The 23,668-nt window shown below is 36.7% G+C and overlaps 1 protein-coding gene across 1 annotated transcript in view; it reads left to right on the top strand.

Annotated features, from left to right (window-relative positions):
• Trim23 (tripartite motif containing 23) overlaps nt 1-23,620 on the top strand; it is a 30,577-nt gene extending 6,957 nt beyond the window's left edge. Inside the window, exons 3-11 of the mRNA XM_032898950.1 lie at nt 3,223-3,344; nt 5,603-5,881; nt 6,423-6,605; nt 7,705-7,920; nt 10,921-11,055; nt 18,258-18,387; nt 18,839-18,949; nt 20,206-20,330; nt 21,477-23,620. Of these exons, the coding sequence (XP_032754841.1) occupies nt 3,223-3,344; nt 5,603-5,881; nt 6,423-6,605; nt 7,705-7,920; nt 10,921-11,055; nt 18,258-18,387; nt 18,839-18,949; nt 20,206-20,330; nt 21,477-21,656 (1,481 nt within the window). The 3' untranslated portion in view covers nt 21,657-23,620. The remainder of the gene's footprint in view (nt 1-3,222; nt 3,345-5,602; nt 5,882-6,422; nt 6,606-7,704; nt 7,921-10,920; nt 11,056-18,257; nt 18,388-18,838; nt 18,950-20,205; nt 20,331-21,476) is intronic.
• Nucleotides 23,621-23,668: the final 48 nt, after the last annotated feature.

The raw sequence follows: 23,668 nt of genomic DNA, 5'->3' as shown, positions 1-23,668 counted from the left end.
CACTTGATGCCCTGTCTTTCTGCTAGAGGTGGGCTCAACAAGTCCCCTCTCCCCACTATAGGGCATTTCATATAGGGTCCCCCCACTTTGAGTCCTGAGGTTCTCTCACCTCCCAGGTCTCTGCTATATTCTAGAGGGTCCTCCCAACCTCCCGAGGTCACTTGTTTCCATTCTTTCTGCTGGCCCTCAAGGCTTCACCCAATACCAGATCATGTCTCTCCCCTCCCCTCATCCAGTCTCCTTTCTCTCCAAAGTCCCTCCCTCACTCCCCTCTTGTAGTTGCTTTTTTCTCCCTCCCAAGTAGGACTGAGGCGACCTCAGTTGGAACCTTGAGCTTGTTGACCTTTTTAAGTTCTGTGGACTGTGTCTTTGGTATTCTGTACTTTAATATCCACTTATTAGTGAATACATATCCGTGCATGTCCTTTTGGGTCTGAGTTACCTCACTCAGGAAGTTATTTTCTAGTTCCATCCATTTGCCTGCTAAACTCATGATATCTTTGTTTTTAATAGCCAAGTAGTATTCCATTGTGTAAATGAACTATATTTTCTCTATCCATTATTCTGCTGTGGGACATCTGGGTTGTTTCCAGCTTCTGGCTATCACAAATAAGGCTGCTATGAACATACTGGAACATGTGCATGCCTCTGTGGCATGGTGGGGCGTCTTTTGGGTATATTCCCAAGAATGGTATTGCTGGGTCTTTAGGTAAATCTATTTCCAATTTTTTGAGGAACCTCCAAATTGATTTCCAGAGTGGTTTTACCAGTTTACAATCCCACCAGCAATGGAGGAGTGTTCCTTTTTCTCCACATCCTTGCCAACATGAGGTTTTGATCTTAGCCATTCTGATTTAGGTATAAGGTAGAATCTTGGGGTCATTTTGATTTCCTTTCTCTGATTACTAAGGACTTTGAACATTTCTTTAGGTGCGTCTCAGCCATTCAAGATTCCTCTGTCGTGAATTCTTAGATCAGTTCTATACCCCATTTTTGATTGGGTTGTTTGGTTTTTTTGGTGGTTAGCTTCTTGAGTTCTTTATATATTTTGAATATTAGCCCTCTTTCAGAAGGGTTAGTGAAGATTTTTTTCCCAATCAGTAGGTAGCCAATTTGTCTTATTGACTATGTCCTTTGCCTTACAGAGCTTTCCAGTTTTTATTTATTTTTTACAGCTACAAAATTGTTAGGTACTCCTGGGATTGTGTGTGTTCCTTACATAATGACTGAATTTTGGGAAAATCTCCAAGGCCATATTTTTAAATGGTTGTTCTGAATTCTTAAATGTTTATATAAATGAAGTTGATGGATCTAGTGTATAAAATACATGGGATACATGGAAGGAAGAGACCTTGCAGAGGGGCAGCAAAACTGAGGAATGCTTGCTTGAGTGCTCTGTGTAGTGCTAATTGAGAAAAGGGGTGACAGAAAAGAGAAGAGATAAACCTAGCTTCATTAAGAAAAACAATGTTTTTGGGTATGTTCCTGAAGAAAAAAAAGGTGACAATGGGCAAGGAGCCTAGTAGACCGTGCTGCCTGTTTCTCTTGAGTTTTCATTTTACTAACAAACATTTCCTAGATGGCAGCAATATCAGATTGCATTTGTGCTGTGGGAACTTACCAGATGCTAATCGCTGAACAATTTGGCTATTTCTGTAGGCTGAAAACGGGGTGTTGCACGTGTGGGCATGATTATGCACATGTGCTTACTTGTTTAGTTTTGGGTAAATGAACTGTCTGTCCTCATTCAAACCTTTCTAGAGTCTTGTCGAAGAGGGCTCATCTCTTGCTTTGTGAAGCCCTATGATGAGTCATTTTTTTAAATTAAAATTGTTTTTATTTTATGTATATGGCTACTTTGCCTGCCTCTGTATATCACCTAGTACCTTCAGAAGTCAGAAGGGGGTATTAGGTTTCTCGGAATTAGAGTTACAGATGTTTGTTAGCCAGCATGTGAGTGTTAGAAGTCAAATCTGGATCCTTCGTAAAAGTGGCTTGTGCTGTTAACCACAGAACCATCTATTCAGCCCCCACTCTGAGGAATTCATATAGTCATTGTTAGCCACGGGTTAGAAAACACAGCGGACAGTCTTTAGCTCTTCTAGATACAGCTTACTTAAAGATGAAATTTTTATGTTTAGTATATGTTTTATACTGTAATTTATAAATGTGATTGTAGCTTATTTCTGTGGTCATGAAATAATTCATTGTAAATAGGTGTTTCCTCTTCACTCCCACCGTGTGTGTGTGTGTGTGTGCGTGTGTGTGTGTGTGTGTGTGTGTGTGTGTGTGTGTGTGCGTGCGTGTGTGTGACCCAGGGCCTTGTACATGCTAAGTATGTTCTCTGCCATTTAGCCAAACTCACGTCTCCTGTGATACCTTCAAAAAGAAATGTGTGTATATACTGTGGATTGAACCTATGTCCTTCACATGCTAAGTACATACTCTGCCTCTGAGCTAACCTCCTTCTGCCTATAATATCTTTAAAAAGAATGAAGTAAAACGCAGCAGTATTTTGCATGCTGCTGTAAAGGTAAATATTCGTTTGTCAAGTTTTAAAAAACAACTATTAATGTTTGTTTCTATTTGGCATTCATTCTTGTATCTGTGTTCATATGTGTGACTGCACTTTTATCTTCCTGTATGTAGGTGACCAGGGTAGATATTGAGACTCTTTGGGAACTGGCGAATATTGCTAGTCTTGCTCCTGCTTGCTCCAGAGGTCCCCTGTCTTTACATTTTAATGCTAGAATTACAAGTGAGCGCCATACCCACTTGCATTTATATGGGTTTAGGGGACCCGAACTCTGACTCTGACTGAGCCATCTCCCTAGCCCCTAGTTTGTTGAACTTTATTTTTTCTGGTCTGTATGTATGTGCTACGTGTGTGTGTGTTTGTGTGTGTGTGCACTCACACAAGTGTGTTTATTCCTGGATTGTGATGTAAAATGTATTTCTTACTGTAGGTAGCTGTAAAGAAATATTTGAAAAATATTGAAATACTTGTTTTAGTTTATATAGTAAAAGTGAAATAAAAAGTTTGTAAGGTATGTGTCTACTTGTAAAGGTGAGAATTCTTTGTTAACATTAACAAGCCCTTTTCCTGGCAACGTTTAGACATTATTAATGACTAAACTATGTGTGTTAGAAATCTTAAGGTATGTGTAAATTGACTAAACTTCCATTTTGTTACATTTACTTTTGTTTTCATATTTGTTCTAGGAGACTCAGGTGTCTGGGGTTTGAAAAAAAATTTTGCTTTACTGGAGCTTTTAGAACGTTTGCAAAATGGACATATTGGTCAGTATGGAGCTGCAGAAGAAGCCCTTGGGATATCTGGAGAGGTACTCATGGACCTTGTTGAAATATTTACTGCAAGATGCTTTTGTGATCCTAAAATGTTTTCCAATATTTGTACGATATTACCTTATTTGCTGTATCTGTGAGAATTTAGGAACACAAGTTTTTATGACATTACAATTCTAAAGTAGCTACTGTTCTCAAAAATAAAACAATTAAATTTGTTGAAGTTCTTTGTCTAATCTACTTTATGAGAAACTCTTCCCTCCCACAATTTAGTTATGTGTGAGGAAAAACCTTTAAGGTAGAACATTATAAGAGAATAAGAGAAATGTTTGATCTACATTAGTACAGAAAGTTTAAAGCTGAGTCTGAACAGCACAGTTCAAGAAAGGACAGACAAACGTTAGGAGAGACCATTCAGGCTAGAGGAGAGCTAGTTTAAATGGAACAGTGAAGGCTGACGAAGTTGCTGCTATTAAATATTTTCAAAACAATAAGAAAAAAGTTAAATGGTATGCTTGATGTATGCTATCCCGACAAGCAGATATCTGGTCAGTATTTCCAACAACAAGTGACAACACATAGTTAGCATTTTAACAGTTGTTTGCACAGCTTATTTAACAAATGAAAGATCTCTGTATAGAAGAATATTTGTAGTGAATAACTGTTAATAGTGTTAGTTTTGGACTTTAAAAACTGAGTATTTGATTTAAGAAGAAAAAACTCCAACAGATTAATTGCAACTTCCCTTTGGTGATTTCTTTTTATTTATAATGAATTGGAAAAATGATTTCTGAATTGAAGCATTACTCCTCTATAAAATTTCTACAAGTCTTTCATATATTATATCTTCTAACTTTATTTTAAAAACATTAGAATATTATGTACTGTTGACTCATAAATTATTTGTAAGGTCTAGAAAACGATATGAGAATTTTATGCTACAAATACACATTATTATTGCAAAGTAAATTGTTTCTATCTTTGCATTAAGATTTACTTTGATAATAAATGATATCATTTGTGTATTATCTATTATTTCTGGAAGAATAAACAAATGTTTCCTTTGCCAGTTACAGCTTTTTAATATTATATGGAAGCTTGCAAAGCATTCCTTATTATCTAGAAGTTATTTTATACACATCAATGCCTTTTAGAAAGACTTTGGTATGGTTTAGTGCAGAGTAATTCATTACTACGGAAGAAACCCTGGGTTTAAGTACCTGGACCACAAACAAACAAAATGCTTTGTGATACTTAAATTTAAAAATAATATTTAGCAGCTGACATAAAGGGCTTATTAGTTCTTTTCTAAATCTGTGGTTTTAGTCATGATTGTAGAAATCCATCCACCTATGGAGCTGTAGCCCATCTTAAGTCAGGGCGTGTTGTGTTTTCAGGCTAATTCAGTACCTTACTATCAGGTTATTGATGCAGCATAGTGCTGATTTTCTTTCTTTGCATAGTCATGGCAGGTAACTAAAGCATTGGAAATTTAAGTCCGTCTTTAAGAATCATGTTTCTATGGTTCTACTTCTGAAAATTTAATGGAAGAGGTCTTTGCCTTTTGACTCTATGAGATGTCTTTGTATGTAGTTCAATGGCAGCCCATTTGTCTGGCATTTATAAGGTTCTGGTTCAACCCTCAGCACTTGGGGGGAAAAGGGTATTCATGAGAATAAATTTACTTTTGCTTCAAATAATATCCTGTGTTGATAATTAGTCTCAGAAATAGCTTATTACTTAATAATTTTTAGATGGATAGGTGGCACATGACCTTTATACTTACCAGTATATTTTCGTTATTTAATAAAATTTGTGTGAGGCCATAGATGTTTACTGAATGCTTGTTCTGGGCCCAACAGACCAAACCAAACAGAGTTTAAGCTTAGTTTAGTTAATCGAGGAAGTTGGACTTTGGGTGGTTGAAGAACTCCCATGACCAACTAGCTAAGCTGTGTCCAGCTGATACGTAGAGTAAACTGTGGCTGGTTGTTCTCTGTGCCCTCCTTCTGTTTTGTAATGTGTTATTGCATCATGGATTAATGTCCAGAACTCCATTTGACTCTAGAAGCCGCATATTTTGAAGACCATTTGCTTTGTTTACTTTGGTTTTCTTCATTCAGTTTCTTAGTTCTTTGTTTCTATTTGGAATGATTGACTTAACAAATTTCCTTTATTAATATCATATGTGAGCCTGGTAAGTTAAGTAGAAAAGATTGTGGGGTTTTGTAGTTCAAAATTTGCCATGCGTTAATGAGTGGGTTCAGTTTTAAGGCATTAATTTTTTATTTATTAGAGCATCATTCGCTGTGATGAAGATGAAGCTCACGTTGCATCTGTATACTGCACTGTGTGTGCGACTCACTTGTGCTCAGAGTGTTCTCAAGTTACTCATTCTACAAAGACACTGGCAAAGCATAGGCGAGTGCCTCTAGCTGATAAACCTCATGAGAAAACCATGTGCTGTCAGCACCAGGTACATGCCATTGAGTTTGTTTGCTTGGAAGAAGGTTGTCAAACTAGTCCACTCATGTGCTGTGTCTGCAAAGAATATGGAAAACACCAAGGTCACAAGGTATGGACTTAATTCAGTTGGATGACTAGTTATTTCACCAGCCTTTCGTTTGCTTTCGTTGGCCTGTTTGCTTATTCAAAGACAGAAACAAACTTTAACTTTTGAAGACAGCTAAGTGACTAATGAGTTAGTATCAGTAATGTGGAAAGAGTTGAGAATTTTAATTTCAGAATGGTATTTCAGAGAGACTTTGTGATTATTTCTAGCAGGATACAGAAAGTCTCATCTTTATGTGCATTTGTTTATAATACACTATACTGCTCTGACAATGTATCTATTGATAACTCTTATGATTTGGACAATCTCTTGATTTCTTGTATAGAAACCATGAACAATACTTGAACTTCCAAATTCTGATTTCTCTGTAGTCTGCCTCTTAAAAAGAAGTGAAAATAAATTCATATTTTTTGTCTTCTTACATTGTACTTGTTTGAAAGCTACTGTGACAGATGTTCATTTATATTAAAAGGGCTTTAAGTAGTTTTTGTAAATCATTATACACCATTGTGAATTCTTTCCTATACTTGTGTTGTATGTATAGCATTCAGTACTGGAACCAGAAGCTAACCAGATTCGAGCATCAATTTTAGACATGGCTCACTGCATACGAACCTTCACTGAGGAAATCTCAGATTATTCCAGAAAATTAGTTGGGATTGTTCAGCACATTGAAGGAGGAGAACAAATAGTGGAAGATGGAATTGGAATGGCTCACACGGAACATGTATGGGTTCTTTTTTTCCCTCTTTATCTTCTTAGCCTTTTTCATTCTCAGCTTTGCGTCTTCTAGTAAATATCGCACAGTGACAGCGTGCTAGCACTACACTGGACACTGCACACAGAATGGTGTCCACAGTCGATCAGAGAGTTTCAAGTCTGGTAATTATTTTGCATTGTGGGTAGGGAAATACAGTACTCTTGGCAGTACATAAAAGCTATAACTCATTATGTAGTTTATGGATATTTAAACTGAGATTTGAAGGAATTCTGTCAGAGAAAAGAGTGGGTTGGGAATGTTTGGAGCTTTGAGCTGGGCTTGACAAGAAGAAAAATTAAAGAGTTAAAGACCAAGTAAGTTCCTGCAGAACCTATTAGTCAGGCTGGAGAGGTTAGCATTTCAACTTCAGGGTGATTGTGAGCCATGAAACTATTGACATAGGAGCAAGATCACAATTACATTAAAAACTGTTACTATTAAATATAGAAAGTGAATTGGAAGGAGGTAGCATGGAAACAGGAAGACACTATTGAAATCATCGAGTTTAGAGATGATTATGTCCTGCAGTACTGGAGTTGCAGTAATGAAGAAGGATTTGGGATTTATAGTATTACTTGTCGGTATTGCGTGGTGGGTAATGTGGTTGGTCAGGAAGGTAAGAGAAGTAGAAGGCTGTTTACCCTCATCAGCTGAGAAGTTGTGAGGAGCAGTTTGCTGGAGGTGCTGGCAGTAAAGCATTGCTAGATTCTGGAAATGGTCTGTGGTCAGCAGAATTCGCTAAGACCAGTCATGGAATATGAAAGAGATGTTCAGGATAAGTTGTTTTCTTTCTTTCTCTCTTTTTAACTTGAATAACTTAGATGAAGATACTGTTTACTAAGGTAGAGGTAATTAGGTTTGGAGATGAGGAAAACTGGAAATTAGATTCAATTTTGCTTTAGATATGATTTATAAACACTTAAATATTCAAAGTTCATAGTTAAACAGAAAGTTCTAATGGATAGATTAAAATCTATATGGGTGTAGATGGTATTTAAATTTTAATATTTGACATATAAAATATTTAAGGTTTTAGTTGTTTTAGAATTTACTTGTGTCTTCATAGGTCCCAGGTACTGCAGAGAATGCACGATCATGTGTCAGAGCTTATTTTTCTGATTTGCATGAAACTCTTTGTCGTCAAGAAGAAATGGCTCTCAGTGTTGTTGATGCCCATGTTCGAGAAAAACTGATTTGGCTAAGGCAGCAACAAGAGGATATGACTATTCTCTTGTCCCAGGTTTCAACAGCCTGTCTCCATTGTGAAAAGACTTTGCAGCAGGTAGGTAATTTAAATGTAGTTAGGCTGTACTTTTAATGTCAAGTGTACAATTATCAAGATAGGCTCTTTTATTAGTTTGGTGACTGGGTTCTACTGAATATGTTAGCATTGGTCTTTGGACCTGGTCTCTAATTCCAAATTTTCCCCCCAACCATATTAGTGTCCTCCTGTCCATATGCTTTTCCTGTCATAAAGCTATTGGTTTTAGGAGTCTGTAATGTCCTTCTTCAATCATGCCATGCCATTTGCATATGTTCTGTCTTCCAGGGCAGAGTGTATTCTTTTCTTTCAGTGGAACTCTTCCTTCTTCACGGTCTCACTCAGATGTTTACTCTTGGGATCTTTAATTCATTACCTAGTTTACTGATGATTTACTTATTTTGATAAATGAGATTTAGGTTTATCCTAACAAAAATGTCATAAATGGGCGATATAGGGATAATTATTGCTTTAGGAGTTCTTGGAAAACTGCAGTCTATATTTTAACTTTACTGCTGTGCTAGTAATAATTTTTCTGATTTCAAATTATAGTTTAGAACGTTAACCAATGTCAATGTTTTCCTTACAAGTCTCATTATACAGAGTGCTACCAGCCTACAAGCTCATTGTTAGCCCTGCTTGTTGTTGAGCCCTTGTCTATGGACTTGTAGAGATTGATGTGGTTCTAGCTTGTTCTCTCTGGCTATGATAAAATGCGACAGAAACCGTATTGGTGCTGGAAAGGGGTTTATTTGTCTTACAGGTAACAGTCCATCAATGAGGGAAACCAAGGAAAAAAGGTGGAGACAGGAATTGAAGCAGACACTGGCAGGATGCTACATAAGGGGGTGGTTTTCCTTGGCTTGTTCAGTGACTTTCCTTACATAGCCCAGACCCACCCAGCCTTGACTGGGCTGTCTAACATCAATTAGCAATCAAGAAAGTGTGCACAGACATGTCCACAGGGCAAACCAATGGAAGCACTTCCTCCTTGGTATACCCTTTTCCTATGTGTGTCCACCTCATGACCAAGATATATCACAATGTATATGCCATTTATTATGGTGTCTTGTAATCCTAGTGTTACTTTTGTAAATTCTACTTTTAGTACTGGGACTAGAACTGTGCATGTATGTGTATTCTAGATTCTAGATGTGTCCTCTAGCTTTATCTTGGGCATTTTTAATAGGGAGTAAGAAAGGGAAGCCGGAAGGCAGGAAGCAGCTTGCTGTGGGTTGCTCTTGACTTGGAGTTCCTATGAATTGAATCACTTCATGGATGAGGAAACCAAGTTTTTGAAAAGCTCAGTTTTAGCCTCATGTGGTCTTCCTTGCAGGTTTATTTCATTTCCATGGGCACTGCACACATGTGATGCACAGACAAAAACATAGGCAAAACACTCATGTTTAAATAAAAACTTTTTTTTTTCATTTCTCCTACTTCAAATATTTGTCATTTTATTTTTGGTCATGTTCTAAATGTGAAGTGATTAATAGATGTATTCAAATAAAAATTTGAAAATTAAAAAAAGAAATTTATGTAGCTGGGTGTGGTAGTACACACCTTTATCCTAGGGAAGCATAGTTAGGTTGATCTCTGTGAGTTTAAGGCTGGCCTGATCTACAAAGTGAATTCCAGATCAGCCAGGGCTATATAGTGAGACACTGTCTCAAAATAATAATAAAAGAATTTGTATGTATATGTGTGTATACATCTGTACTGTGAAAGTATATATGTATGTCCAGATGTACATATTTACATATAAGACCACAGGACAGTTTCGGGTGTCATACTAAGGACTGCTGTGTACCTCCTTTCTCAAATGGTCTTCCTGAGGCTTAGGGGTCCTCCTATTTCTTACTCCTGAGAAATGTGTTCTGGAGAATAATTACAATAGCCCCATCTTCAGTTTTGAGTGAGTGAACTTATCAAGCCAAACTCAAAGAAGTTGTTGCAGATGATAGATACGTAAATGGATGATTGATGGATGGATAGAAAGACAGAAAGTAAGGAAAATGTTAAACTGGGTGCTCAAAACATCCATCAAATTATGTGTTTACACTATTCAGCAGAAATAAACTGCAGAAGTTAAGGCAGACAGCTGGAGTTTCCAATTGAGCTTTCTCGTCATGGATGAGCTTCCTGTGGTTGAACTGTGTGCTGCTTTCACTTATATCACGGGGTAAACAATAGTAACACATTATGATTTTTCTTCTAGCTGTTCCTAAAGACATGATGTGTGCTGGCTAGTTTTATGTCAACTTTACATAGGCTAAAGTGATTTTGGAAGATGGGATTGCATTTGAGGAAATGCCCCACTTTGGATCTGCCTGTGGGCAACCCTGTGATACAGGTTTTTTTTTTTTTTTTTTTTTTGATTGATGATGATGTATGGGGTCCAGCTCACTGTAGGTGATGCCATCCTTAGGCTGGTAGTCCTGGATGCTATAACAAAACAGACTGAACAAGTCATGGGGAGCAAGTCAGTAAGTACTCCTCTGTAGTTTCTGCATCAGTGCTGGACTGTGATGTGAAACTGTAAGCTCAAATGAACCCTTCCTCTCCAAGTTACTTTTGGTTATGATGGTGTATCATAGCAATAGGATCCTAAGACATATTTTCATTCTTGATTTCTTTTGCTGTTCCCTTTCTTACTTATCACAGTTAAGTTACCATTCCATTCCCAGACAAGGGGTCTTAGAAGACACAATGTAAACAGACTTGGCTCTGAAGTGGGGAAGCAACCCCAGTTCCTGAGCCAGCCGCTCAGTAAGCTCAAACAACACATGACAGTTTACCAATGTAATATACCTTACCTTTCCGCAACAGTACCTGGCTTTTTACATAGGTTCTGGGAATTGAATTGGAGTTCTCATGCTTGTAAGGCAAGCCTTTTACCAACTGCTAAGCTCCTAAAATCTAGTTTTAATGCTGTAATGTTAAAGGTCTTTTGTTGAAAGTTGATAAAATCTCCATTTTTTAAAAGAAAAACTTTATGGGAAATACCATCTTGTTTTCTAGGATGATTGCAGAGTTGTCTTGGCAAAACAAGAAATCACAAGATTATTAGAAACACTGCAGAAGCAGCAGCAGCAGTTTACAGAAGTCGCAGATCATATTCAGTTGGATGCCAGTATTCCAGTCACTTTTACAAAGGTGATGTGCTGTCCTTTGTTTTTACTTATGCTTTCTGCAAATTGTGAGTAGCAGGAAATAGAAATCAACTTAAAGAGAACACTAGGAAATTCATGAGTTGTAGAATTTAAAGAAAAGCTGCAATCAGTGGGGAATAGAAACAAACGAGACTGAGTCTCTGACCTTATTTCCTGGTTTAATTGGAATTGTACCCAAAGCATATTTATTTTATATTTCTAATACATTATTGGTACTATCAAGTATCCAGCTAATAATTCAAAATTTCTCAATTTTTTTTCCAAAGTAAAAATATATTGAGACTATCACTTAGCCTTGAATTTTCTGTAACCTGAGCCTCCTTTCTCTGCCTCCCAGTTGCTGGTGTTATTGATTAGAAGCCACCATGCCTGGCTTCTAATCAAATTCCTAATTGTTTTTGTTTTGAGAGAGAGACTCCAAAGAAGGCTGATAATGTGTTTGAACTATTATACCTTTTTATAATGGGTTCTAGTGATTTAAAAACATTCATGAACTCTATTTTGTTTCCTATTTTTAGGAAACAATTAAACAATTAAATCAGGAACACCCTAATAGAAGAAAGGGTAGGGAGGATGGGAATAAGGGGTTTCCATAAACCGGGAAAGGGTTTTATATTTGAAATTCAAATATAAAAATATCCAATAAAAAAATAATAAAAATAAAGAGGCTATAAGTGAGAGTTGGGGGTAGCTTGGAGGGTCTGGATAAAATAAAAGAGAGGAAAGTGATATAATTTTATTTCAATTAGAAACACATTAAAGTGAAAAAAAAATGTTTACATAGTTGAAAGCCCAATTTGCAGTGCAGAATTCATTCAGGTACACTTCTGTCTCTGATTTCTGATGCTTTTCACTCTGTTCACTATAAAAAACAAGACCATTTAGAGTTTTTCTTAGCTCATCTTCTTTCAAAAGCTAGAGACAAATGTTCGTGTTTTACATACTTTCTCCATTTTTTTTTTTTTTTTTCAGCTGGGGACTGAACCCAGGGCCTTGTGCTTGCTATGCAAGCGCTCTACCACTGAGCTAAATCCCCAACCCTGCTTTTTCCATTTTTAAAGGTGGACTGCATTTTACTAAAGTGTACATCTTAAAGATCACTTCATGACGGTTGATAGGACCTCATTTTTAGATAGTTCTTTCCTATAAACAGTTACTATAGTCTTAATTATGTTCAGAACATGTAATATAAAGCTTTGCCCTCTTTCCTGTTTGTGTTTTGATGTTTGGTGTGAGAGTGTGCAGAAGCCACAGGAGGATGTTGTGTACTTTATTTTTATGATTCTTTGCTTTGTTCCCTTTGGACAGGGCCCCTCAGTGAACCTGGAGCTAGACAGTAAGCCACAGTGGTCTTCCTATCTCTGTCCTTCACAGCATATGATTACACAGCACACATAGCCATACCCTGACTTTTATGTGTGCTAAGGACACATTCCTCATGTAAGCACTCTTACCAGTTACACTGAGCCATTGCCCCAGCTTTGACCTTAGCCCTTTTAAAATGATGGTTTGATGCTGTTAAATAGTACTGTAAACAGAGTTGCAGACACTTTATCTTACAGACCTGAAACACATACTTTAAAGATCGTCCGTTCGATCCCTGCAACCACCATTATCCTATCTGTTCTGTGAATTTGAATAGTTTAGACACCTCATTTAAATGGAACAATTGTAGCATCTCTCATTTTTGTGGCACACTGTTTACAAGATTAAGGTAATATTCTGAAAGTTCATGTTCTAATATGTCAAGAATTGCATTTCTCCTTAAGACTGATGACTGTTTCTCTCTATGTACACATCACATTTATCTGGTCATCTGGATACTAATATTGCTTCCATTTATTGGTTATTATGTGTTCATGGCTGTTTAAATTTCTCCTAACTCTTGAATTTTAAATTCTTTTAAAAGATATGCGTAGGGGTGTATGTCTGTGCACTACATGTGTGGAGTGCACATGTAGGCTAGAAGGTAGTGTTGAAGTTACAGGGAGTTGTGAACTGCCATATGTGTGCAGGAAATTTAACCCAGGTCCTCTGGAAGAGTAGCAAGTCATCTTAAAAGGTGAACCATTTTTCTCCACCTCCTGTATCTTCAAGCCCCCATTTTCAGTTCTTATGGTGATATACTCCAAAAATGAAATTAGTGGATCCTGTAGTAAAGTTTTTGAATTAAAAGATCTTAATTTTGATTTTGTTTTGACAAAGGGTCATATGTAGCTGATGCTGGCCTCAAACATACTATATAGCTAAGGATAACATTGAGCTAATGGTCCTTACAACTCAACATCCAATGGTATTCCAGGCATGTGTCAGCACCCCAGGTTTATGTAGTGCTGGGCATGAACCCATACAAATCCATGCTAGGCAGGCATTTAGCCACAAGCTCTATCTGTAGCCTTGTTTTTATGTTAGTAGGAATTTTCATGATATTTTACATATTGTTAACATATCAAAATCTTACAGTTGTTTTTCTACATTTTGGGTTAGTAGCCATCTTATTGTGTATGAGATTTTATCTTATTGGGGTGGTGTTTTGCATTTCTTTGTTTCTTTGTTTCTTTTCATATGCTTTTTGGCCATTTGTAATGAGTAGTTTTATCAGAGCTTGGTTCACTTTTTAATTGGGTTGAATTTTTGTATTTTAACAGTTCTTTATGTATGCTGGGTATTTATCAATCCTATGTCTGCTTTTGATTTCTAGATATTTTGTTACATTTGGTAAATTTCTTTTTTACTTATGATTATGACCTGTTATGCACAAGGTTTTTCTTTTTTTTATCTTTATTAACTTGAGTATTTCTTATTTACATTTTGATTGTTATTCCTTTCAGTTTCTGGGCCAACGTCCCCTAATCCCTCCTCCTCCCTTCTATATGGGCTTCCCTCCCATCCTCCCCCCATTACCACCCCTCCCCTCAACAATCACGTTCACTGGGGGTTCAGTCTTGGCAGGACCAAGGGCTTCCCCTTCCACTGGTGCTCTTACTAGGCTATTCATTGCTACCTATGAGGTTGGAGCCCAGGGTCAGTCTTTGGGTAGTGACTTAGTCCCTGGAAACTCTGGTAGGTTGGCATTGTTGTTCATCTGGGGTCTCAAGCCCCTTCAAGCTCTTTCAGTCCTTTCTCTGATTCCTTCAACGGGGGTCCCGTTCTCAGTTCAGTTCAGATTGCTGCTGGCATTTGCCTATGTATTTGCTGTATTCTGGGTGTGTCTCTCAGGAGAGATCTACATCCAGTTCCTGTTCCTGTCAGCCTGCACTTCTTTGCTTCATCCATCTTACCTAGTTTGGTGGCTGTATATGTATGGGCCACATGTGGGGTAGGCTCTGAATGGGTGTTCCTTCTGCTTCTGTTCTAAACTTTGCCTCCCTATTCCCTGCCAAGGGTATTCTTGTTCCCCTTTTAAAGAAGGAGTGAAGCATTCACATTTTGATCATCCTTCTTGAGTTTCATGTGTTCTGTGCATCTAGGGTAATTCAAGCATTTGGGCTAATAGCCACTTATCAATGAGTGCATACCATGTGTGTTTTTCTATGATTGGGTTACCTCGCTCAGGATGATATTTTCTAGTTCCATCCATTTGCCTATGAATTTCATAAAGTCATTGTTTTTGAGAGCTGAGTAATATTCCATTGTATAGATGTACCACATTTTCTGTATCCATTCCTCTGTTGAAGGGCATCAGGGTTCTTTCCAGCTTCTGACTATTATAAATAAGGCTGCTATGAACATAGTGGAGCATGTGTCTTTGTTATATGTTGGGGCATCTTTTGGGTATATGCCCAAGAGAGGTATAGCTGGATCCTTGGGTAGTTCAATATCCAATTTTCTGAGGAACCTCCAGACTGATTTCCAGAATGGTTGTACCAGTCTGCAATCCCACCAACAATGGAGAAGTGTTCCTCTTTCTCCACATCCTCGCCAGCATTTGCTGTCACCTGAGTTTTTGATCTTAGCCATTCTCACTGGTGTGAGGTGAAACCTCAGGGTTGTTTTGATTTGCATTTCCCTGATGACTAAAGATGTTGAACATTTCTTTAGGTGCTTCTCTGCTATTCGATATTCCTCAGTTGAGAATTCTTTGTTTAGTTCTGTGCCCCATTTTTAAATAGGGTTATTTGACTGTCTGGAGTCTAACTTCTTGAGTTCTTTGTATATTTGGCATATTAACCCTCTATCAGATGTAGGATTGGTAAAGATCTTTTCCCAATCTGTTGGTTGCTGTTTTGTCCTAACCACAGTGTCCTTTGCCTTACAGAAGCTTTGCAGTTTTATGAGATCCCATTTGTTGATTCTTGATCTTAGAGCATAAGCCATTGGTGTTTTGTTCAGGAAATTTTCTCCAGTGCCCATGTGTTCCAGATGCTTCCCTAGTTTTTCTTCTATTAGTTTTAGTGTGTATGGTTTGATGTGGAGGTCCTTGATCCACTTGGACTTAAGCTTTGTACAGGGTGATAAGCATGGATCGATCTGCATTCTTCTACATGCTGACCTCCAGTTGAACCAGCACCATATGCTGAAAATGCTATCTTTCGTCCATTGAATTTCTTATAGAAGTGCTTTTCAATTTTGTTTTTTGAAAAAGATTTTTTATGGCTATGCATATTTTTCCTTGTATGTGCATCACCTGTGCCCTGTGCCCCCTGAAGCCTGATGCGGATGTCAGATTCCCTGGAACTAGTTACAGACTGTTGAGCCTCCATGTGGAAGCTGGGAACTGAATCTCTGTCCTCTGCAAGGGCAACAGACGAGCCACTGAGTCGTCCTGCCCACTCCTCCTCTGCCTTTTACACGCTTAATTGATGTTTACATCCTAGAGTTTTCAGCAGGCAGGCTTTTCAAGCCTTTAGCTGGGTTTATTATTAACTTATTGCTCTTGATTCTGTTGTAAATGGGATTGTTTTCTTAGATTCTGTTTTCAATTATTCATAATTCATATATAAAAATGAAACTCTTGGTCTTCTAAATTCATTTCTTCTAACAGTTTTTGAGAGGGGTGTGTCTTCAGGGTTTACTACATGAAGATCATGTCATTTATAAAGAGGATTTCACATGGCTCTTCTTGATTTCGATATTCATTTCTTTTCATTTAGTTACTATAGTTCAGACTTCTAATGCAGTAGTGTGTCACCTTGTAATAACATGTTAAACAGAAATGGCTAAAATGGAGCTTTGTCTTTTTTTAAACCTTAGAAGGTGTTACCTGTGGGACTTTCATGTGTATGGTGTTTGTATTCCTGGCTTCAAAATATTTGTTATAAAATTGTAATGGATTTAAAATTTTTTTTTCTGTCAGTATCATCACATGGTCTTTCATTTGTTGATATTTCCTTTGTTGATATTGAGTTGATGTTGAAAGTCTGTTTTCCAGACATAAATTTCATGGTCATGGTATATGATCATTTTAATTGGTTGTTGAATTCAGTTTACTAGAATTTTATTTTCTATCTTATATCTGGTTATGTTTGGTAAGGCAAAGAAAAATGATAGGCAGTAAGAATGCCTCAGCTTATCTCTCTGTTTATTTGCAGTAGTAGGGATAATAGTTGTCCCTGTCCATTGTAAGAAAGCTCTTTCACTAGATCCTGCCCAGTTCTCTTCTTGGTTTTGTATTGGCCTAATTCCTGTGCCTTCTTAGCTCATATCTGTGGATCTTGTCTTTACATTATTTTGTTTCTGAGATGTAGTATAGACTACCATTCAGAACCCATATATAGATGAAAGTGATGGTTATGGAACATTATAGCTTAAGAAGAATGTAAAGGAACATCTCATATATTTCTAAAAAATATTAACATTTAAAAAGATTCTAAAAGGGGGATTAAAAGCCAGGAAAAATTTTTAACATAAAAGTGGAAAAAATAGTACTAGAAAAGGAAGCAAAATAATTTCTAACAACATATAACACAAGAAGGATTATATAGATTTTTACATAAATTTAAAACAAACCTAGTAAATGTTTACTTTTTATCCTCATTTTATTATTCAGAGTAGATAGATAGGTCTTCTTGCTAGGAATGTATATATATATATGTTCATTTCAGAATTCTTTGTAAACATCAAAATGTCAGAAATTATCTAAAATTAACAGACTGGTTAAATTATTCAGAAAGTATAATTAAACTATTAATAGTTTGGTCACTATATATTAAAATGAAAACTTGCCATAATATATAGCATGTGAAAAATAGTATTATCTTTATAAAGTATTATTTTTTAAAAGTGTATTTGGAAGGTTGGCTAAACTGTGAGTCTTTTGTTGCAGGTTAAGGCCCTGAGTTTGGGTCCTACCAGTAGAGAAATAGCAAAAAGTACATGAGAAGTATATTTGTCTTATTCTTCTTATCCAAGATGGAATGTATCTGGAAAAATATACATCAGTATTGAATTATTAACACATTTTTCTGGAAATTTAACAACATTTATTTTTAACTAGTTTATCCCGTTTTGAGGTTTTAATTTGTGTGATATTTATTATGGCCATGTATATACACATGCATCTGTGTGCATGTACCTGGAGGTCAATGACAAGTGCCTTACAATTTTTTTGAGGCAAGATTTGTTACTCAACATGGCTCTCTAAGGTTCCACTTGTCTTGGCTTCCTGGTTTCCCTCAGCACTGGGGGCTTACAACCATGTATTATTACCACATACAGCTTTTGTACATGCTAGAGGTTTAAACTCAGGTTTTCATGTGAACATAGCAAATATGTTACTGACATAGAAACTCTTACAGCAATTGCTCACCCCATTGTAAGTTTATTAGTACAGCATAAAAAATGTTACCAAGAGAAGATTCAGTTGAGGATTCGGACAAATAAAGTGGGTATTATGTATCTTGATTTATATAAGACAATTGTAAATTTTTTTAAGAACAATTTTGTTTGTGAGGAGAGTTTTTCTTCATGAGACTGTTTGATTTAGAGCTCACTGATTACAGTGAGCTTAAGAAGGAATATGGGGCATGAAAATAATCAATAAAGGTACTTTATAACTACAAAGGAAATTGTAGGTTCGTGGCCTATGACTGTAATCTTAGTACCTACAGTCATGAGTTTGAGGCAAGTGTGGGCTGCAGGGCAAGTTCGAGACCAGCCTGGGCTTACACCTGGATTGAAAGAAAGGAAAATAAGGAAGAAAACATATATTGTTATATTCTAACTTCAAGTTTTTCAAAACCACAGGACAACAGAGTTCATATTGGACCCAAAATGGAAATCCGAGTAGTCACATTAGGATTAGATGGTGCTGGAAAAACTACTATTTTGTTCAAGTTAAAACAAGATGAATTTATGCAGCCTATTCCAACAATTGGTAAGCTTGAATACTGACAGGCAACTGGCTTTTAGCTGGTTCTCTGATCAGGAGACTGTCGTGCAGGTGGTTCTTTTCTGGCACGAAAGCATCGTTGTTTCAGAGGGGTGAAAATGAGATCATGAGTGTGGGCTGAAAGGTGCATGGGTCACAGCAGACAGGACTGAATGTTGATGAGACAACCAGAAGCAATGGAGGCTTAGAGAACCCGACAGTGTTAGGGATGAGGAGGGAGGGCAGTGGTCCAGAGCTGGCAGGTGTGTGACTGCACTGGTGAAACTGCAGACAGCTGCAGCTGCTAAAGGACTAGGAGTTTGTCTGGCTTCAGTAGTTATTGCTGTAGGCAGACAATCGCTGCCTCAAAATTATCAATAGGGATTTGTCTGTGATTAGTGTGTCATTCATTGTTAACACAGATATAATATAAAATAATGTTTTGACAAAACAACAGGTTTTAATGTGGAAACTGTGGAATACAAAAATCTAAAATTCACCATTTGGGATGTGGGTGGAAAACACAAATTAAGACCATTGTGGAAACATTATTACCTCAATACACAAGGTAAGAGTCAAGAATGACATTTTTTATTAAACTGAAAAGTATTCTCAAAATGAGTTTATAAGTGCTCTGATTTAATTAGTAAAACTGTTTGTTTATTTAGAGGAATAGTGGTGGAATTTGAGAGGGAGGAAGATATGATATAAATGTATTTTATTTAAATTGAAAAATAACAATAAAAGGCCATTATTGAGTAAAGACATACTATCTTGCGTTGGTTGTTACTAACCCTGCAGTCTGTTGTCAATACTCCTATGGGTACAGCACAGCTGCTGACAGTAAGGCAACATGAAGTTGACTTTGTGGACTTCATGTGTACTCTGAGGTCAACATGCAGCCTGCTCTAATTGCTCAATAGCACTACACCCTGATTTACAGTCAGTGAGCTCCCAGAGGAACCCTGTTAAAGCAGGCTTCTCTGGGCTAGGCACCGAGTGGCGCATGCCGCAGTATTCCATCTAGCCTTATTCACACCTGGCTCCTCTCTACACTTTGTGCCCCTCTCATGAAGTATGTATGTACACCTATGTTGTATAGAATCCTGTTCCCATTTAAATGGTAGACTGATTTTGACCTTGGAAAACTTGATATTATGGTTTGTATGAGCCACAACTAATAGGAAGAGGCAGAAGTTTGAAGGTGAGGAACACTTTACATAAATAATAATGGTGGTATTTCTACTTCTTAAGATTATATATTTTTCCTCACTTTTTTTTTTTTTCAAAAATTTGAGATAGAATCTCAGTATGTAATCTTCCCTGACCTGGACCTTGCTATGTAAACTAGGATAGCCTCAAACTCATGAAGGTGTGGACTGCCATACCCAGCAGTTTTGTTGTTCACTTTTTAAGTTAGCATACAAAGTAATGAGTTTCGCTGCGGCCTTTTTATATGTATGAGTCAGTACATTCCTCTTCCTCCCTGTGGTTTTCCTTTCCCTAAATAGTTCCCACTTCTTCTTTTGAAAAGAACAGGCAGCCTTAAGGGAGATCATAAGCACATTTTCAGAGGGCGGTGAAGGGAAAGGTTTGTTTTTGACAGATTCAGTTTTATAAAATCTGTCAGAGGAGGAGACAGTGAACCTATGAAATTATGTAAACTCTTTGTTAATTATTGCTTTACCTCCTGATGTTAAGTAGGTAGCCGTTAAATGAAGATAGACAGGTAACCAGACTTAGTGAGAATAATGAAAGCAATTAATACTGGGTTAATTTACTGAAATTAACAAATAACTTAAAATTTTTTGTGTGCTTTTGTAGCTGTTGTATTTGTTGTTGACAGCAGTCACAGAGACAGAATTAGTGAAGCACACAGTGAACTTGCTAAGTTGTTAACGGAAAAAGAACTCCGAGATGCCTTACTCTTGATTTTTGCTAACAAACAGGTAATGAATTTTTATATCAGAATATTTATTACGTTAGTAGTTGTGCATAGTCCATAAGTCATTTGAGAAGTCTTCACAGAATCAATTTGATAGTTATTTGTAAAGTTTCTGCTATGGAAAATGTTACTTTGGCTATCCTATAGTATACACACACACACACACACACACACACACACACACACACACACGAGTCAAGTAAATGCATCCTTGTATATGTATGTATGTATGCATACATCTTATGTTCTAATACAGATAAATTGGAAAATAACTTCAATATTAACAGAATGCTATGAGACATAAGGAAAGGATGTAAAAGTAGATATAGGAAGAGTGTAGGCTAGCCTGGCATATATAGCAATCTCAAAGCTAGCCTAAGCTATGTAATAAGACCTTGTTTCAAAAACACAAAAGGCTGGAGATGTAGCCCATTGGTAGTGTTGCTGTGCAACCTATGCATAACCTTGGGTTTGATCCCTTAAATGGCTTATAGTGGGGGTTGGTTTATATGATTGGAGTTAAAATTATGGTAGGATTGAACTTAGAGATGTTTTTGGGTTTATATGTGAGGGAAATATTAACAGGAACTTGCGAAGTTGTTAATGGAAAAAGAACTCCGAGATGCCTTACTCTTGATTTTTGCTAACAAACAGGTAATGAATTAGAAATAGTAGCATGGCTATGGGAGTGTCAAAATAACCAATATGTTAAATTTAGGTAAAGGATGAAGAAAATAGAGGAAAGGATGAAGATGAATAGATCTGATCATATTATAAGGCCTTCCAGGAATAGAATGAAAAAGTTAATATTTTATTTTGTAATATTTAAAAAAAAATTCATTAATCTACATTCCAAATGTTGCCCCCATCCTGGTCCTCTCTCCCCTTTGCTTCTGAGATGATGCTCCCCCACCCACCATATCATAGCTATGGTTGATTTCATTATGAACTCCTTAATATATTATAGGTAATTGTAACCAAAACATTCTCTTAATTCTTTCAGTTAATCTCAGATTACTGAAAATGAATGTAGGTTTTGTTTAGGATTCAATTATAGTATTATCAGTAGTTTTTTATGTAATTAGTAAGAGTTAAAAAAAAATGATCCCTTGGAAAAAGTGATAAAAGTTATACTTTGTGTGTCTTTTAGGATGTCGCTGGGGCACTTTCGGTCGAAGAAATCACCGAACTTCTCAGTCTCCATAAATTATGCTGCGGAAGGAGCTGGTATATTCAGGGCTGTGATGCTCGAAGTGGAATGGGGCTCTACGAAGGGTTGGACTGGCTGTCCCGGCAACTTGTGGCTGCCGGAGTGTTGGATGTTGCTTGATTCTATTGCAGCCGTTGTTTCGAGCTTATGGTTAAAAGTTACTTTGCATGTAATGCATTCTAAGAAATTCTACATCTCAAGTATGATAATTTAGTTGTGTACATATGAATCCTGGACTGAGAAATGTACCATTGCTTTTAAAAATTATTCTGTGGCAAATTTAAGTGATCCTGTTACATTGGTTAAATAGTTTTGTTTTTTTTTTTTGGATATAAACTTTTAAAAGGTACATTAGGCATTGTACACTTTGTGTATGACCTGTACATTGGGAGAGAAGTGGCCACAGAGAATGAGTAGAAGCTCCTTTATTTTATTGAAAAAATAGCCAGTGGAGTGCCTAACAGAACTTATGGAAACATGGCTTCTTTACCCCTCCTTTTTACTCATTGTTGGCAGTCGTGGACTAGAATTGAAGCTGTACTGGGGTAACAGGATTACCTGACTTTCACATTCACCATAACATCTATTAGTGCTGGGGACCATCAAATACAGAAAATCAGGGTTTTTTTTCCCCTACAGTTTTATTATAACGCTCTCCTAAAGCATTCTGCATAATGCACAATGAGAATGAATGTTATCTAAGTGGACCTGAGCATTAGACCCGAACTAAATTACGAACAATAGAACTGTGAAAGTTGTTTGATCTTCACTCATAAAAACCATTTCTAGGACTGGGCCTAGGTTTAATTCCTAGGTCAAAGCCCTAAATTGGTCCTTTAGTTCACACTTACTTAGGCTAAGTAATAGTGCATCCTCTGTTGATAAAGTGCCACAAGTCACATGAAGAACCAGTCACCTTTACATAAACACAGAGAGACCTAAATAGAAAATGGCCTAGACCTAGACACAGTGGGGAATGCTTATTTCTTTAACATGGTTCCCAAGTTAAGTGCATTTACTAGACTATAAAAAAGATCAAGGCTCTTTAGGACAAGGTCTCAGTTAAAAGGAAGAACACATCTAAAGTAAAAGAAACTTTTAAAAAGTTTACATTTATTACGGGAGTGTTATGAATAAAAGTTAAATTTTGTGTTCTCTATAGTTTATTTGTAAGATACTCTTATTATGGAAGCATGATTTCTTATATTTAAATAGGTAGATTTCTTGTTATTAATGCTTTCACTTTAGGATGAAGTTGAGAGCTAAATCTTAGTGCAATTGTTACAAGGACAGTGATGTCTGACAATAGGATGTGATTTTTAGGTGGCAATGTTCTGGTTCAGTTTTTCTCAAATAACCCTTTTTTTTTTTTTAACTTAGAAAACAGCACTACAAAAAGTCCATCAAACATTATGGGCAACATGTAAATAAAAATATAATAATTTTCCCTTTTTCAAGAGAGTAACAACACGCTGTTACACATAGTTTGTGTGCATATGTAATACACTGTAATTAAATTATTTAATTTTGACTGATTTTAGTAACTGTGAAAAATAAAGACGTTGCGTTTATTTGTGAGACCTTGAGTTGTTTTCTGCAGTAACTGAAGATATGTTGACACTAAGATGTGAACTTGCTTTTCTTGTAAATTATGAAACTGTTATTTCACTAATTTTGTTAAACTTTGTAGTTCATACTCTTAAAATATAGCTAACCTCATTTTAAAGTTGTGCTTAGATCTGGCTGACGTAGACACACTAGTGTCTGTTACTTTCGTGGGTGGGCTCCCGTTACTGTGCATGCGCAGGCCCTGAGCAGTCATTGCTGAGATTGTATTACTTTCTTCATGGAAACGTCAAGTTGAAGAATCAACAGATGCTTTAAGTACAGCATAGTAGGATTTGCCTTCTGTCTCTGAATTCCTATATTACATCTAATTACTACTGTATGAAACATGTACAGCAGGTGTGTCAAGTGTATGTAGCTCTGGTCTGTAAGTCAGAAATGATTTACAGCCACCAGAAGCCATTACTGCATTTACATATATGATCAGTATAGAAAGCAATAAAATGTTTAAGTTATAAGGAGCTCTGTTATTCTAAAAACTGTTTAATAATCGTGTATCTAGTACC

This window comes from Rattus rattus, chromosome 3 (assembly GCF_011064425.1).
Source record: "Rattus rattus isolate New Zealand chromosome 3, Rrattus_CSIRO_v1, whole genome shotgun sequence".
Lineage (NCBI taxonomy): Eukaryota > Metazoa > Chordata > Mammalia > Rodentia > Muridae > Rattus > Rattus rattus.
The sequence above is the reverse complement of the archived record's forward strand: the minus strand, read 5'-3'. Positions and strand labels throughout refer to the sequence as shown.